The sequence below is a fragment of the Neofelis nebulosa genome, chromosome 4, assembly GCF_028018385.1.
Source record: "Neofelis nebulosa isolate mNeoNeb1 chromosome 4, mNeoNeb1.pri, whole genome shotgun sequence".
Classification (NCBI taxonomy): Eukaryota; Metazoa; Chordata; class Mammalia; order Carnivora; family Felidae; genus Neofelis; species Neofelis nebulosa.
The window spans coordinates 51,146,469-51,161,719 of NC_080785.1; the positions used below are offsets into that span (position 1 = coordinate 51,146,469).

The window sequence follows — 15,251 nt, forward strand, 5'->3', positions numbered from 1 at the left end:
TCCCTTGCCCCGAATACCTCTTTGGTTATATGACTCTACTTGCTGTTCTGGATTTACATCGTCTATTAGTTTATCTTTCAATCTGTGCTCATCGGTACATGGCTAACCACATTCCTATTCTTACTTTTAAAGCAATAAATTATTTTTAGAGACTTAACGACAGCAGAGCTATGCTTCGGCAGGAAAGAAGCACGCTACTTTGTCTGGTGTTAACAGAAAAACAAGGGGGTGAAGAGTCCTGGGCTATTTTATCTGGTCTAGGACACATGTGACTTGAGCATTGCAGCGTCTTAAGAAATTTTTTATTAAGTGAAAAACAGGAAATGTAGGTTGACAGTGTTCACTCATGTACAGTAAGGACGCTTTTTTTTTTTCCTTTTTTTAGTATATATTGGTTGGAGGGTCAAGCATTGTCTCCCATTATATCTGTGAGTTTTTTTCAGCGATTGGTGAATTGTGACTGTCACTGACCGTTTGCTTCTCATTGTAAAAACGTAAAGATTCCATGACCAGGATTTTTCTGGCTTTCAAACCTACCAGAAAAAGGAAATAAAATGAAAGGCCTCCGGAGCTCTGCTGGCAGAGTTACTTTTCAGGTGTCTTCATTTTCCCTCCGTGACCATCTGCCCCCGCGTGCCACAAATAGCATAACCAACTGCTGAAGAATAACTAGGACATCTCAATATAGGACATAACGTTGTTGATGCTCAGCTAGCTCCCAAAATGTGGTTATGTCTTCCAGCCTTTGGGGAAGGAGGAGGAGTAGCTGTATTGTGACCGTGTCTATGTGGGTCTGGTGGCATTTAGTTTCTGTGCTGTCGATACGGGAGTGTTGTGGGTACACAGTGAGGCCAGGTAGACCTGCTCTGCTCACACCCGCCCCTCCCTCAGGAGACAGTCTGGTTCCACTCATGGGACTCCTCTCGTTATCTAGGTGGGAACAACACGTTCAAGTCCTTCCCTGTGTTCTCTGACCTCAAATGGAAGGAGCGTTTCAGGAAAATGTTGACAGATGAAAGCGGGAAGGTGATTCTAGAAAGTAGGTTGGGAGGCTCAGAATAAGCCGGAGGGGTCAAGGAAAAACCGGCAGGCAGCGTCCAAGATGCAGGGTGGGCGGAAGTGGCAGGGGCTGCTATGGGCTGCAAGGCCTGTGCGGTTTAATCCTGCGCGGAATAAGCCAGGGTCTGTCAGAAGCAAAACAAAACGACTTGAAAGACAGCACCTTGTTGATAATTTTTTTTTTTTAAATCCTAAATTGAAAAGTCCATGATCTCTTAGGCGCTTCTTCTCCCCCACCCCAAAAACTCAGGAGCCCCCTTAACATATATGTAGCAGCATTCACTCCTCTGAGATGTTCCCCCCCCCATCCCTTTACAGGCCACATTCCCTTTGGAAGAGCAGGGTAGAGAACCGCTCATAATCAGATTGCCTGGGAGTGCACTCCAACACACTTTTTTTGTTGCTCTGGCATTTTCCTATACCCATTAGTGGGAAGGGAGAGGGAGGGAACAGCAACAACAAAAAGAATTCGTTGCGTACCCACAAGGACCCGTTCTAGGCACTCGGTATGCTTTCGCTCATCTGATCATAAGATAACTCTACGGTGTTACGGTGTGTTAATTTTCCAGAGTCGGAAACTGATGCCCAGCAAGGTTGTTATGTGAATCACCCAAGGACACCAACTAGAAAGTACCTTCTCCTGGAATCAGTGCAGGTCTGACCCTGGAGTTTTCTCTTTTTACACTGCTACATCTAAGTGGGGACTAGGAGTTTCCATTTCTCTCTCTTTCCACCCTGAACTCGTTGAGGCAGACACTGTGTCTTAAGTATTTTTATATCCCTGATACCTAATAGTATGGCAGATATATGTTTATTTGTGTTTGTGAAAATACAGGTAAAAATAGGAAATAATCCTGACCTTCTTAAAACAATTTAGAATGATAGAATCATAGAGTTAAGGAAACCTTAGTGCTAGTGCTTTGCTTTATAGGTGAGGAAATCTCAAGGCTCAGTGTAATTGGGGAAAATAAATAAAAGACCCAAGGAAGAAATGACTACCCCTGTGGAGACCTTAAAAGACTGGAGTTTGGGCACTTGAACTAACAACACAGCCTGGAGCTTCTCAGCAGCCAGACTACAAAAGGGAGAGACAAGGAGCTAATAACCCCTTTTAATCAAAAAGGAGGGATCTTGGCTTTTCCCAGATCTGGCTACTTTAAAAAAAAAAAAAAAAATCTCCACTAGAATTTCTAGAATCTTCACTGATTATCTGACCTTAACAACTTTATATGACAAGTACAACAGTGACAGATAATACCCTCAACAAAAAATTTTAGAGTAAATATGACAACACACTTCATAAAGGCAGTTCTGTGAGGGTCCAAATGTGTCACCATTAGACTTCTTGATTTATGTTAAGTACATAACTGGATTATTGTGGAGTCTCCGAGAGTGCCATAAATATAAACCCAAAAAATCATCCCTAAAAAACTTGGGGATGGCCCAAGGTTCCATACCTAATTAGTAAAAGAGCTAGGGGGTGAGACTCTGGAAATTCTGGGAAGATCGTCACAAGAATAATCAGGACCTAAAACCCAGTAGATTTTCCTTTACACCTGCCACACTGTTTCTGCCTTTACAGGGTTCTGTCTTAACCTCTTCCATACATACAATACATTCAACTCAATTTGTTTCTTCATAGAACTGGAATTACCTGGTCCCAGTTCAGCAGGGGGACAGATCTCTTTCTACAGGTGGAATCTAAACTCTTTAGATAAGGTCTCCTGTACAGCTCATTGGAAAACGGGGTGGACAGCAGCCAGCCACAAGTAGGAACGACATACTTCAGACTGAGAAGCTGAATGCACTTCAGAACAAAAGTTTGTTTAGTCATTACTAAAATTCTTCAAGTATATCTAACATACACAAAGGAAGAGATAGACCTATTGGAAATCACACTTCTTAGGAAGATGTCTAGGATTGTCGACTCGTGCATCATCCAAAATGAGTGTGGCATCCATCATCCAGTCCGTATTTATTGAACATCTTTTATACATTGTGGGGCAGACAGATCAAGTAAGATATTGCCGTGATCTCAGTGAGTCTGTACTTTATTTTAGTTGCAGGAACAGACCTAAAGTACATAAAATGAGGAATAAATGCTCAGCTTGGAATGAGAGACGTAAGCGTGGATTAAATAATTTGGAGAAAAAGTCACGACAGCTAGGTAACTTGAGTTGGGTGTTGGTTGCTGATTAGGATTTGGGTGAGGAAGGGGAGATGTTCCCTGGGGAGGAGAGCACCGCGTGCAGAAGCAGGAATGGGTGGAAGGTTGGACTGTGTGGACCGGAGCAGTGAGAGACTGTTGCCAGCAGGGCAGGAGGGAGCAGAGCTGAGGAGTTTGCAGTTACCGCCTGGGAGCTGATGTGAGTTTCCGAGCAGTTCTTGAAACTGACCAAGTCAGTTTCTGGGAAGAACAGAGAGGCAGAGTTGATGCAGTAACCCAGGGTGAGGTGATGAAGGTCTGAACCAGAGTGGCGACAGTTGGAATAGAGACAGGTGGGTAAGCTGGAGAACAGTCTTGTACAGGTCGGTGAAATACACTGGGTACCAAGGCCACTTTCTACCGAATATGATTTGACCTTTTCTTTGCCTACCAGTATCTTTGGCTCATCAGTCTGAATAGCAGTTTTTACTGTGTGGTATTGTGAATGTGGACTGTGTAGAAACTTGAATTAAATGAGTCTTGACTCTGGAATATAAACTAAAATTTGTTGTAAGAATTGAATTCCTACTATCAGCTCCTTTGCTTGTCCTGTATCTCTCCTGCTTTAAAAATGGAGTGCACAGTGCAGGGAGGAAAAAAAAAATAGTAATTCTTCAAATTAGCGTAATTCAAAGTCACACCTGCGTAGTGAATTATAAAGTAATGAGGTTGATTTCCATAAGCCACTAAGAGACTTGGTGTCTTAAAGCAGGTTCACGGAGGGTGGTGTTCAGGCATCACAGAGGACCTTAGAGAGTGTTAGTGTCAGTTTCCTCATTTATCAGCTTAGGAGATGAAGATTCAAGGAGTTCATGTGTAGATAATAATAGTGAAACACTAAGGTTGTCAGGTTCCTGTTGTGCACTTTAAGGGATGAAATGATGGATGTAGGAGAAATGAAGGGATTCTTACAAAGTTTCTAACTGGAGATAGTAAAAAGGAACAGATCCAACAGGTACCCTTGAAGAAAGTAATTCTGTATTTTGCATGGGTATCTGGTTTTCATATTACTACAATGTTTATGAAAAATCGAGACTATCACAGTGAACAGTTGGAAAACAGCAGTGAAGCCCACGGGCTCTGAAACCCGATGCATTTTACATTTGTGAATAAAATTAACTTCATTTCTGCAAAAGGCTAGTATGTTTCGAAGCACAGATGTATGTTTGGGGGACAGGACACACGCACAGTCTTTCACCCGTTGCATTCAAACAGATTGGTAACTAGTGTCTGGAAGGGGGAGTGCATCACAGAATCTTATTAGTGTCTCAAGTTTCTGTTAAGGTGACATTCTTTCACCTCATGGTTTGCAGAAAGCGGATGAACATACTTGAGAAATGAGAATCACGGTGCTGAGAAGGACTTAAGTGAACGCTGGGGCCTTATTTAAGTATTTAAGTGTAAGATAATCAACAGGCAGAGAGCGAAGATTTAGCGAATGAGTAAACATGGGCATATGGCGGCTGTCATGTCAGGTACAGTCGGTTTCACATGATCAAAACGAGCCCTCTCCCCCTGCTTATTACATAATCGCTTTCGTTTGTTGCTTAACAACTATTAGTCGAAGCCTCACATTTTACTACAAAACAAAACAAATAAAAAACTATTTCAACGGCGTGAAAATGGATAACAGGGGTGAGAGCACAACTGGGCAGTGCCACTTTACCATTATCTTCCCGGGTTATTGGGCAAGTTTGGCTTTTTTTGCTTCCTCGCCTGCCACGTTGCATTTTGCCTGGAAGCCATCCATTTTGCAGATACTGAATTTCTTTTGAGTACTATTTTTATACAGTAAGCATCGCCACACCTCTGGATCTTGATAGCATTAGTACGGGAGGAGAAAGAAGCTTTGTGTTAGTAATTACCTAACATTGTCAGAAGCTGACTGCAGGCCTCTTTCTAGTGATAACAGAATAACCGCATAATGTAGCTTTATAGCACATGATTAATAGAAAATAATTACACGTCCTACAAAGGGATGCAATATTTCTTATAAATTGACTGGAATGGTTTCCTGTAGATTAAAGGACTCTTCATTATTTTATCAGTCCTCCTGAAGCACAGCCACTTGCCTATGTTAGCATTTCAGTTGATGTTAAGAGCCGAGTAGGGTGAGGGATACCAGATGGCATACCTTCTCGTACCTGAGACCTCGTGTGCCATAAAGGTGGCATGATGCTTCCTAACCTTTCAGAGATTTAGATGGCAGCCTGGAGTGGTTGTTTGTCTCTTTCTTTTTTGTTGTTTAATAACAAGATAAGGTTTGAGGGTTGTTGATCTTTTTTTTTTTTTTTTTAACGACCCACCCGCGACTTTTAGAACAATACTATAATTAGCACGTGGACGGTAAGACAACATTGTCTGGATTGCATTCTTTCCACTGTAAGTAATACATCATTTGTAATCACATTTATTTGGGAGCGGCAAACAGGGGAGGCAGAGAGGCAGATCTGCTTCTTCAGAAGGAAAGCTCGTAGGATACTGAATCTTGAGGCTCAAGTTTAGAATACCGTACTCCAAAGCATCTTCTTTCCAATTTATAGGCTGCAAATGGTTTAATTGGGATTCATGTTGCTCAAGAGGCTCATACAGAGGATGGTAATGATAAAAGTAAAAGCTTCTGTGTTTGCAATCTTGTCGACATACTCTAATGGCCACAGTGTAAATCCATAAATTTGCCTCCTAGATTTTTACCTCACTGTATTTTATCTTGCCTCTTAATTCCACACAGGAGTGTTCTGTGGAATCCTCTACAAAGTAAAGTAATGAACGTTCTGGTTTTTTATTTTTACCCTTTTCTGATTTAAACCTGTGATAGTTTAGAAAACTTTTATGAGCAAATTTCATATGCTTTTGAATTGTTTTAAATTAAGTGAAGCATTTAAGATAATTTGAGTCTGAAACTTTATTTTTTCCTAGAACGTTACTTCTAAGGGATTTGTTTGCAGCTGCATAAGCCCCTCCCCCCTGTTTTCAAGGGTACTTTCTATTTAATGAATCTGACCAGTGACCATCAGGCAGAATTCTCTCAAGTGTGAAGTGTGTCATTGGTCCTTTGGTGAAATGATTCATTGGAAATCCATTTTCTTAACTTTGGATGTGAGTGAGCTTTTTGAGAATGATGATATGCCCTCAATTGAGGGTACAGATTATAACCAACGTGGAATATTATAAAATGATATGAGCATTCTTGTTTGTATTTGAATTTAAACCTGGAAGCCCAGATTGAGTACTAGTCTCTGAAAGCCGATTTGGGTCTTAATATGCCCTCTCATTGAATATGTTCTCTGTCTGCCTGTTGGGGGCGCTGGTTCCCTTGCTCTTTACAAACATTCAATTTTTTTTTTTTTTTTTTTTTAAAGTCTTACATTGACATTGGGTAAGAGCTTTCATACTCAGACCTACCCTGTTAACTATCCACTTTGAAATCTTGCAGTGTAGGCCTTTTGCCTCTGGAAGGTTAAATACATTTGTTTTGTTAAGCATTAGGCTCTAATTGTATTCATTGCCTTAAAAATTGAAAAGGGCAGTTTTATTAGGTTCCTATTAAGATATAATGGTTGCTAATCATAGCTTTCAGTAAGTTGGTGTTTTCTTCTGATAAATCTATCCCATGTAGATTATAGTCATTATCACTAAGTTCGGGCATCAGACTATTTTCATTGCTTTTAGATAGTTTTATCCACTAAATTCACACTATCGTTGAACTTTTAAACTTAAAACCTTGAGCCCTCCATCTTCATTAACCAGAGCTGTGCCCTCTTGAGAATAAGTACAGGATTAGCCTTACCCCCCCATCTCATATTTTCCTTCCACCTTTTTCTTCCAATAAACCTAATTCTTGTACAACCCACCGTTTAAAAAGCACATAGAGGTTTTAATCCTGTGTTCTATCGATAGACCACATTATCAATACACACATGCTAATGTTTTTACATTTGTATTGAAGAATTGTATGATTTTCCTTTCAGCTGGTCAATAGCATGCTAATCAATACAAATGTGAAGTCTGTGCTAGTCTGAATATTCCTCCCCACCTGTAACTCAATATGCATATGCACATTTATCTAGGACTCAGATGTTGGAAAATCATAGCCTATTGAATTACTTTGGGGATTGATTTTAAAAATTTATCTTCCATGAAAAATTAAATTTGGGTCCTACAATGCTTTTGCCGAGTATTGCTTTTGGAAGATATTATTCTTGAAACTTGTAATTCATTTTACTTTGTTTGTATCTCACTAAACATAAATAAATTTGAGATAAAAATACATTAGTCAATCTGGCAGACATATGAGACCAGTTACAGAGTGTTCGTAATGCTTAAAGCAGTGTTGTATCTGTCAGTGGAGGCAAAGGGGAGAAACGCAGGTACAGGTTTATCTCACGTTGCAAAGTAAACGCAGCAGTGACTCATCAATCACTCTTTTTTTACAGCTAGATGAATATTTTGCCTTTATAACTTGAGATCCTTTATTTCTTATTGATCTTCTACTGTAAGGGTGACTCCTAACACCACCTTTAAATTCCTGCCACCCATCCTTTATCTAATGAAGTTTATGATTAGTTGAAAGCAATAATAAATGCCTTAGGGAAGCTTTTTAAAAGGAGCCTTTAAAAATTATTTTGTAAAACAAATATTTGTGGATATTATTAGTGTTTTCTTATTCTTTCATTTGTCTGTTTAAAATGTCTACACACATATTAGATTTTTCTTAAGAGGAGGCGTAGCTCGACATTCTAAATGATCTTTAGTCATATGAGTTTAGTAGGAATTAGTTTATTGTGAAAAAGTAATTCTTTCCTTGCTAGATGATAAGCTTCTTGAAGGCAAAGATAGTATCCTAAGGATCTTGGCTATAACCCTGTAGCATCTAGAGCTGGTGTTTGTGTAGAAAAGTTGTCTCCCAGGCCACGAGTGTGCTTGCCTGTGCGTGCATGCGTCTGTGTGTGTGTCTGTGGGGGGGGTGGGGGGGGGGAGGGAGAAGGGAAATGGGCCCCGGGAACTGACTTCCTCATGTAGTTTCATTTGCTAAGTTCTTATCCCAAGTGACTGTTTCTGTGTTCTATACGGAGTCATAAACAGGCTTTGTCTTACACGTTAATTTAAATCTTTGCCTAACAGCATTTTTAAGTGTCCAGAAACAAACAAACAAACAAAAAGATTAAAATGTTTCAATTTGCAGCTCAAGCTCTTGTAACTTTATAAAAAGAAATAACATTTCGAAGAAGTTGCATATAAACGACATTGTACTTATACCAGTCTAAAGGTTAATATTGCATATTGTTTTCAATTAGGAATACAATAGATATGGCTGGTGGGTAGGAGAAATGAAGGGAGCCATTGGCTTGGTGCCGAAAGCCTACATAATGGAGATGTATGATATTTGAGAGTCCTGGGTAAGTACATTTTAATCCAATATTCTGTAATAGCTCATATGTTCTCTTGGTCTCTGCATTATGAGTCTTTGCCTTTTAAAAAGTCTTTGTAGTTTTCTGATAGCACCAAGATCATGCTTCCCCCATCATCATCATCATCTTTTTTTTTTTTTTTTTAAATCTGGTTTAATTTTTAAATAACTTCATAGAATTTACTTTGGAAATAGATTCATTTAGAGAAAGTCCCTTTGCTAACAACTGGATGTTTTCCCAAACCTTCTCCTCTTTAGTAAAGTGTCACTTTTTACGGCCTTTCTGAGGAGCTGAATTGACAAAGTGTTCATTTTTCCTTGGCTAAAAATGTAATTTTTTTTCTAAGCAGGAAAAATCAACATTTCAACTGAAGAAAAAAATTAAGCTGCAACTTTCCCTTTCTGCCTGCAGAAAAGGAAGATTCTTCTGCTAGTCAGTAAATGCTTTGGATTTAGAATCATCTTGAAAGCCTGCATGGCAGCTCATAACCTTTTTGTGTTTTCTTGAACGTTTGTCTTTAACTGTTATTTTATGCATTCATTATAATATTCCTCTGATGTGAAATTAAATAAAGAATATTAATGTAAATTAGATGCAGGCAGGAAACTTGTACCTGTTGCTATTCTGCTAAGAAATAAATGTAGTTTTTATTTACTCATTTGATTTGTGTGAAGAATTCAGCATAATTTTCTATGTACTGCACAGTCCCTGCTACTTTCATTATGAGTTGTAATTTCTCTTTGTGTTGGATGTCAATTATATTTTAGAGTGTAATACGTAATTTCATAGAAATTTGAATTGAGTATATCATGCCAACTTCTGGTAGATGCTATCTAAAGAATGTGGCTTTGATAACCATCTTAGTACTTATCTTTCACACAGTAGTAACATATTTTCATGAAAGAATCTTACTGATTGGCAAGTTTCCTTCGTGTTAAATATAGCCACAAGAAAGAAAAGATGACAGGCTTCCCGATGGCAGTGCACGGACACCTGTGACACATGCAGACCAGAACCACGGTCCATGCCGAGCCCTTTCTCAATAGCAAACATCCTGATTAGATGATGGACTTGCCAACGTTTTCCACCACCGTTCTGTATTTAAATGGAATAAAATAAAAAATTCATAAGAAAGCCCATTCTGTGTAATACAATGGCCTAAAGAGTCTCCGTATGCAGTTTCAAAGTAAGGAGACCTAACGGAGCACTGCCTTATCCTGCCCGATCACTGCTGTGCTGTTAAAGTCCCAGCACAGAACAGTAGAACCCCAGATCTGAGTCTCCTGTACACTTCTCAGAGCAGTGAATAGAAAAGGAAGGGCTCAGAGAGGAGAGCATAGAAATCATGGTGGGAACACGTACCAACAGGCGAGTGGAAAGGTAGGGTTAGCCGACACTGGAGGTCTGTGTTGTGCGGCCGGAGCAAGATTTGTGGAACGATTACATCACCTTTCCGTGTATATTTGAAATCAAGGGTATTATTTTCAATGCCAACAAGGTAGCAGTGTGGCCTTGATACATATCAAAATGCCCTGCTGATTGGATAACTATTTGATGTGGATAGACTCATGTAATTTTGAATCATTGATTGGGGGGTACCACCTTTGTTGAACTTTTCAGATGTTTGTTTTATAAAGGTAAAAATGCTAACCATGAATGAGTTGAAACCCCCCTTTATTTATATAAAACTATTTATAAGCAGTATTTCAGAGCTTACATTTAACGTTATCTTCTCAATACTGTGGTCATCAGATTTCAAATGGGATGAAGTATATATTTTAGTTTTAGGGATTGCGGGTCAAGTCCAGTTTACATAAATTAGACATTGTCAAGTTAAAGCTTTCGGAAATGAATTTGTGCACTCGTCAATCTATTCCTAATAGAGACCCGTTGGAGCAGGTTGAAATCATCTCAGCATAGATGAAGACAACTGGAGACAAATTTAGTGCTCTGCTTTTCAAAGCCTGAGAGACGAAAAGCAAAAGCAGTCGTGGGTCTCCCCTGAAAATGTAATTTTGGTAATGGATACAGGTTTCATGCTTCTGGTTGAAGGGAAGATTTTCCTGCTCGGCCAGTAGGTGGCAGCAGCTTTTCATCACATACCAAAGCACTGGGCAGCCCCTCCCCCACTCGGGCACAAACTGGAGCTGCGTGTAAAGCATGTAAAAGAGTTTTGCCTCCTTTTACAGTTAATCCAGGAGAGGGAGTCCTTTGCCAACTGATGACCAACAATTCCAAGCTAGATAGTCTCTGTGAATGGTGACAATACAGAAATAAAGTGTTAACTTCTGTCCAGAGCTGCTCTGGCCTTTGTTCTTGTTTAACTTGAATATAGGTGGGAGACAGGAAGGGAAACGAAAGATTTCAAATTAGAGTGATAAGAAAAATAATCATTACTTTCAATGCATGACTCCTTTGTATTCATTTGGCAAAATCATTTGTATACTACCAGGGAGAAAGTTTTCTTTACACCCTTGACAATATATCACACTCTCTTCAAGATCATAATAATATCATTAATGTGAATTTAAACAACATGGCTTGTTAGAAAATATGCTAATTGCTATGTTCTCATTATGTTTGCTTAGCTTTTATTTGTTTTTCTATGAACAGTTAGAGAGCTAATTTTTTTCAAAGGTGATTGTAAGTCATATTTTATATAGCATTTTGCTTGATTATTTGCTCTGTACTGAATTTGTACTCTATTGCCATTAGATCTTACAATAATGTTCCACTCTGCAAATTTTTAAGGTTCAAATAAAGTTTAATTGTTTGCAAACTGTTATGATGCTAATAATTCAACAGCCTGCTGTGTTACTAATGAAATTACTTTGTTATGATTAATTTGGAAAATAGTGTGTTGATTGTAGTAATTAAGCACAACAAGGTGAAGTAAATGATTCTAATGCCATCTGGCCTCCAAACTGAATGAAGAAATGAAATAGAGCTGTCATCTGAATTTATTCAAAGAAGTAAGGATAATACAAATGACTTTCATTGCTATAGGATTTACACTTAACCACAGCTCACTCCATTCTGTTTTTTGCCACTTTGTTGCATGTGACCCTTTCTCTTATGAAAAACGTTGCTTAGCCTTGTAATTGTTCTGAATACTTTATATTATTTTCAGTTGACTATTTTTACCTTGTGTTCATTTAATTACAGATAATTACATAAAGTATCGTAGGACCATAGAAAATTACTTTTCAGCCATCTGTAAGTGAAATCTATGCATGTGGGAGGTGGGTTGCTATCAGTGTGGAGATAGGATGAAGAGTGGAGATTTCATTCAGTTGTTTCTAAAATGTTTCCAGTTAAGATTCCCCCATAGTTCGAATGATTTCTAATTTCCTGTAATTTCTCCTGCCTAAACTATTGCTGTTCACGTCATAGAGGCTGGTACCTTCCAGGGTCATGATTAAATGCAGAACCCAGAACTGAGTTCTATAGTAGAGATCCAGAATTGCAGTTCAGCCACCATAGGGAAACTGACCTTAGCGTACGTGTGGTCTAAAAGTTTGAACTTCACCAGTGAGACCGAGCAAAGTGTTGCAAAAATTTCTAACTCAAGAAAGAGTGCCTCTAAATTTTGGATAAATCGGTTGTTTGTAATTCAGTTGAATGGAATTATAGACACAATCTGTATAGAAATCACTTTTACGTCTCTTCTTGAGTTCAAGAGAGGCGAGAGTATTGAAAAGCAGTCTACAGGGTAAAGAAGGAGGTGTTAGAGATTAAAACATGCTCAAGCCATAGAAAACTTGACTCAGAGGTCGAAGGAATATAATTAATATCCATAACATAAAAACATTTGTTAAAATGGCTTAGTTTGTGACTCAAATCCCGAGTATTCCAAAATACAGAGAAACAAATAGTGTATTATTAAAGTATCTTTCTACCAACTTAACCTACACTCAAATGCGTAATTTAAACAGTTTATGCTCTGGTGTGGGAGCAAGGAATGTCTAGACATCCGCAGCTTCAGCCTACATATACCGGTCACCACCTTCTAGCTGAGTTCTAGAATAGCCGTTAGAACCCCTGATTGTATAACATTTTGCGGGGATGAGGTAACTACTCAGAAAATTATATGGTCACAGTAACATGGAATGGCATTTCATTAACGCCAGGTTTGAAGAGCTTTTTCTTTTTTTCCCTAGTAGAATCTGCTCTATCATTAGTTGGACACAAACCCAGGATTTATTGCCAGCATGGTACTTCAGAGTATATGGTGTGTGTCCAGTAAATATTTGTTAATTAACTGATTTGGCAACCTACCGTTCTCTCAAGACTTGAGAGTTAAGAAGAAAAGAGCCTGACTTCTGCACCTAGTAGAGAAAATGCCTCCATGAGTTAATACCTCAGCTTTCTGACCGACAACATTCTCCCCATCAAAAGATCAGTCCCTTTTACTGAGTCTTTAAAAGTAGTTTCACTGTCCCCATAACACTATCGGCAAGTGGACTGGATTTGATCGGTGGCAACAGAATTGAGGGAGATGGTAAAAAACAAAGTTGAGTGTGCCGCTCGTCTTCAGAGGTTTCCTGCCTGCCTTTGCTGTTCGTCGTAACTCTTTTCAAGAAGGCACAGCCGACCCAGGCAGCGTGGGGCAAGTGATCTAGTTTCACTTTCCATTACGTTCTGAATGGCAGCTGGCTTGGATTCCACCTGGCCGACGTCAGAGAGGCCTTCTGACCTTGGAAGCTGTGGCCTTGAATGGATCACAAAGGAATTTCGGAAAGCGGGAAGTTGCACTGTGGTTGCCCAATCCAACCACAACTTATTTTCCTGGTCTTCTTTTTTTTTTTTTTTTTTTTTTAACCTTTACTCCCTATTTCTTGTATTATTACGTCAACTGGAATGCTTTGACTCCCCGAGATGAAAGGAACCATAAATGTGGAAAGTAGCCTTAGTCATACCAGTGCCCAGGGTAGGTCTGTGATGGTGGGAAGGAGGCGGGAAGCTCAGCAAGTCAACTTGTGAATATTGGCAAAGATGAAAATAGAAATCGTCTCAAATGCCCACTTCTTTTATATTTATTTATTTATTTGTTTGTTTGTTTGTTTGTTTAAAGAGAGAGAGACAATCCCAAGCAGGCTCCACACTGTCAGCACAGGGCCCAACGTGGGACTTGAACCCGTGAGATCGTGACCTGAGCCGACCCGAGAGTCGGACACTTAACCAACTGAGCCACCCAGGGGCCCCTCAAATGCCCATTCCTTAGGCGATTTTCTTGACACTGAAACTTTGGAAAGTGTTTTCCTAGGTTACTCTCTTCTCCCTTTTCACTTTTTTCAATGTCCATTACTCAGAGAGGTAACAGAGAACAGCACTCGTCTACTTTCTGTTTATTGGCCTCAACTTCGTAATATAAAAATATCACTCCTGCTAGCGCGAAAGCGGGTGCCATTTGGTAGCTTAAGCGGCAGTTTGCGCCAAGTGTCCTTTTCTCCGAGGAGAAAATTCCTGACAGCAACGTACCCCAATTAAAATTGACAGCTTTAGGGGCGCCTGGGTGGCTCAGTCGGTTAAGCGTCCGACTTCGGCTCAGGTCGTGATCTCTCAGTTGGCGGGTCTGAGCCCCGCATCATCGGGCTCCGGGCTGACAGCCCAGAGCCTGGAGCCTGCTTCGGATTCTGTGTCTCCCTCTCTCTCTGCCTCTCCCTCGCTCACGCTCTGTCTTTCTCTTTCAAAAATAAACAGACATTTAAAAAAATTTAAAAATGACTATGTTAGAGGAGGAGAAAGTTCCAACAAACGAGTAGATTGCCATACGCTGCCCCCTCTTCCCAGCCCTCTCTGGAGTCCATTTAGCAAACCTCGTGCTCTTTAACTATTATGTCGAAGTAATAACAATTTGACGAGCAATAACAATAGCCAGCAGTAACTGTTTATTATTTGTCTTGCTCTGTACTTTGCATTGAACCCTTCTAGCAACGCTATGAGGTAAGATCTGTTGTTTATTCCCATTTTCCTGATTAGGAAACTGAGCATAAGTAATTTGTCCCAACGTCCAGAGTAGGAAGTTCCCGGCCTCCCTCCCTTAAATGCAGCAACATTCTGCTTCCCAGTACTGTGACAAATTCAAACCAAATGCATAATTCTAGCATATAGTAGGCACTCAATAAAAGCATATTGACTACTGGCGATGGCACCATTCTTATGAAGTAGTCTGGAGCAGGTGAAAAGTTCAAGAATTGATCATCAGACAGCAGAATTTGCCTCATTTAGTAGTTGAAGCAGCCCATGGTGACTGTATCAAATCTGAAGCAGCTAATCCACAATGAAGGAGAAACTTTAACACAGGAATCTTTCTATCCTTGAACTTCCAGTCTGGCTGAAAATAGTCAAGGCAGCAGAGAGCCGAGAGAGGACACCAGGCCAAAGGGACGTGCCTCTAACGACCTTTTCTCATCCTCTCTGCCTCTCCAAAAGAAATGCCCCAGGCAACTGACCAGCCAGGAAAGCCTTAGAAGTCTTTAAAGTGGCTGCTTCTGTCTCAAATAGTTAAGTAGTTTTAATTAGTTTTGTGTGTGTGTGGAGTGGGGGGGGGGGGGGGGGGTAGGGGAGGAGTG

At 39.9% G+C, this 15,251-nt stretch overlaps 1 protein-coding gene across 3 annotated transcripts in view; it reads left to right on the plus strand.

Annotated features, from left to right (window-relative positions):
* The window catches only part of SKAP2 (src kinase associated phosphoprotein 2), a 180,623-nt gene extending 169,168 nt beyond the window's left edge, over positions 1–11,455 (plus strand). Inside the window, exons 12-13 of one of the 3 annotated variants that reach the window (XM_058724772.1) lie at positions 8,563–8,664; positions 9,026–11,455. In XM_058724772.1, coding sequence (XP_058580755.1) covers positions 8,563–8,655 — 93 coding nt within the window. In that variant the 3' untranslated portion in view covers positions 8,656–8,664; positions 9,026–11,455. Of the gene's footprint in view, positions 1–5,584; positions 6,580–8,562; positions 8,665–9,022 lie in introns of those variants that run through there. The other 2 variants (XM_058724771.1, XM_058724770.1) reach the window with 2 other exon arrangements.
* The last annotated feature ends 3,796 nt before the right edge of the window (positions 11,456–15,251 follow it).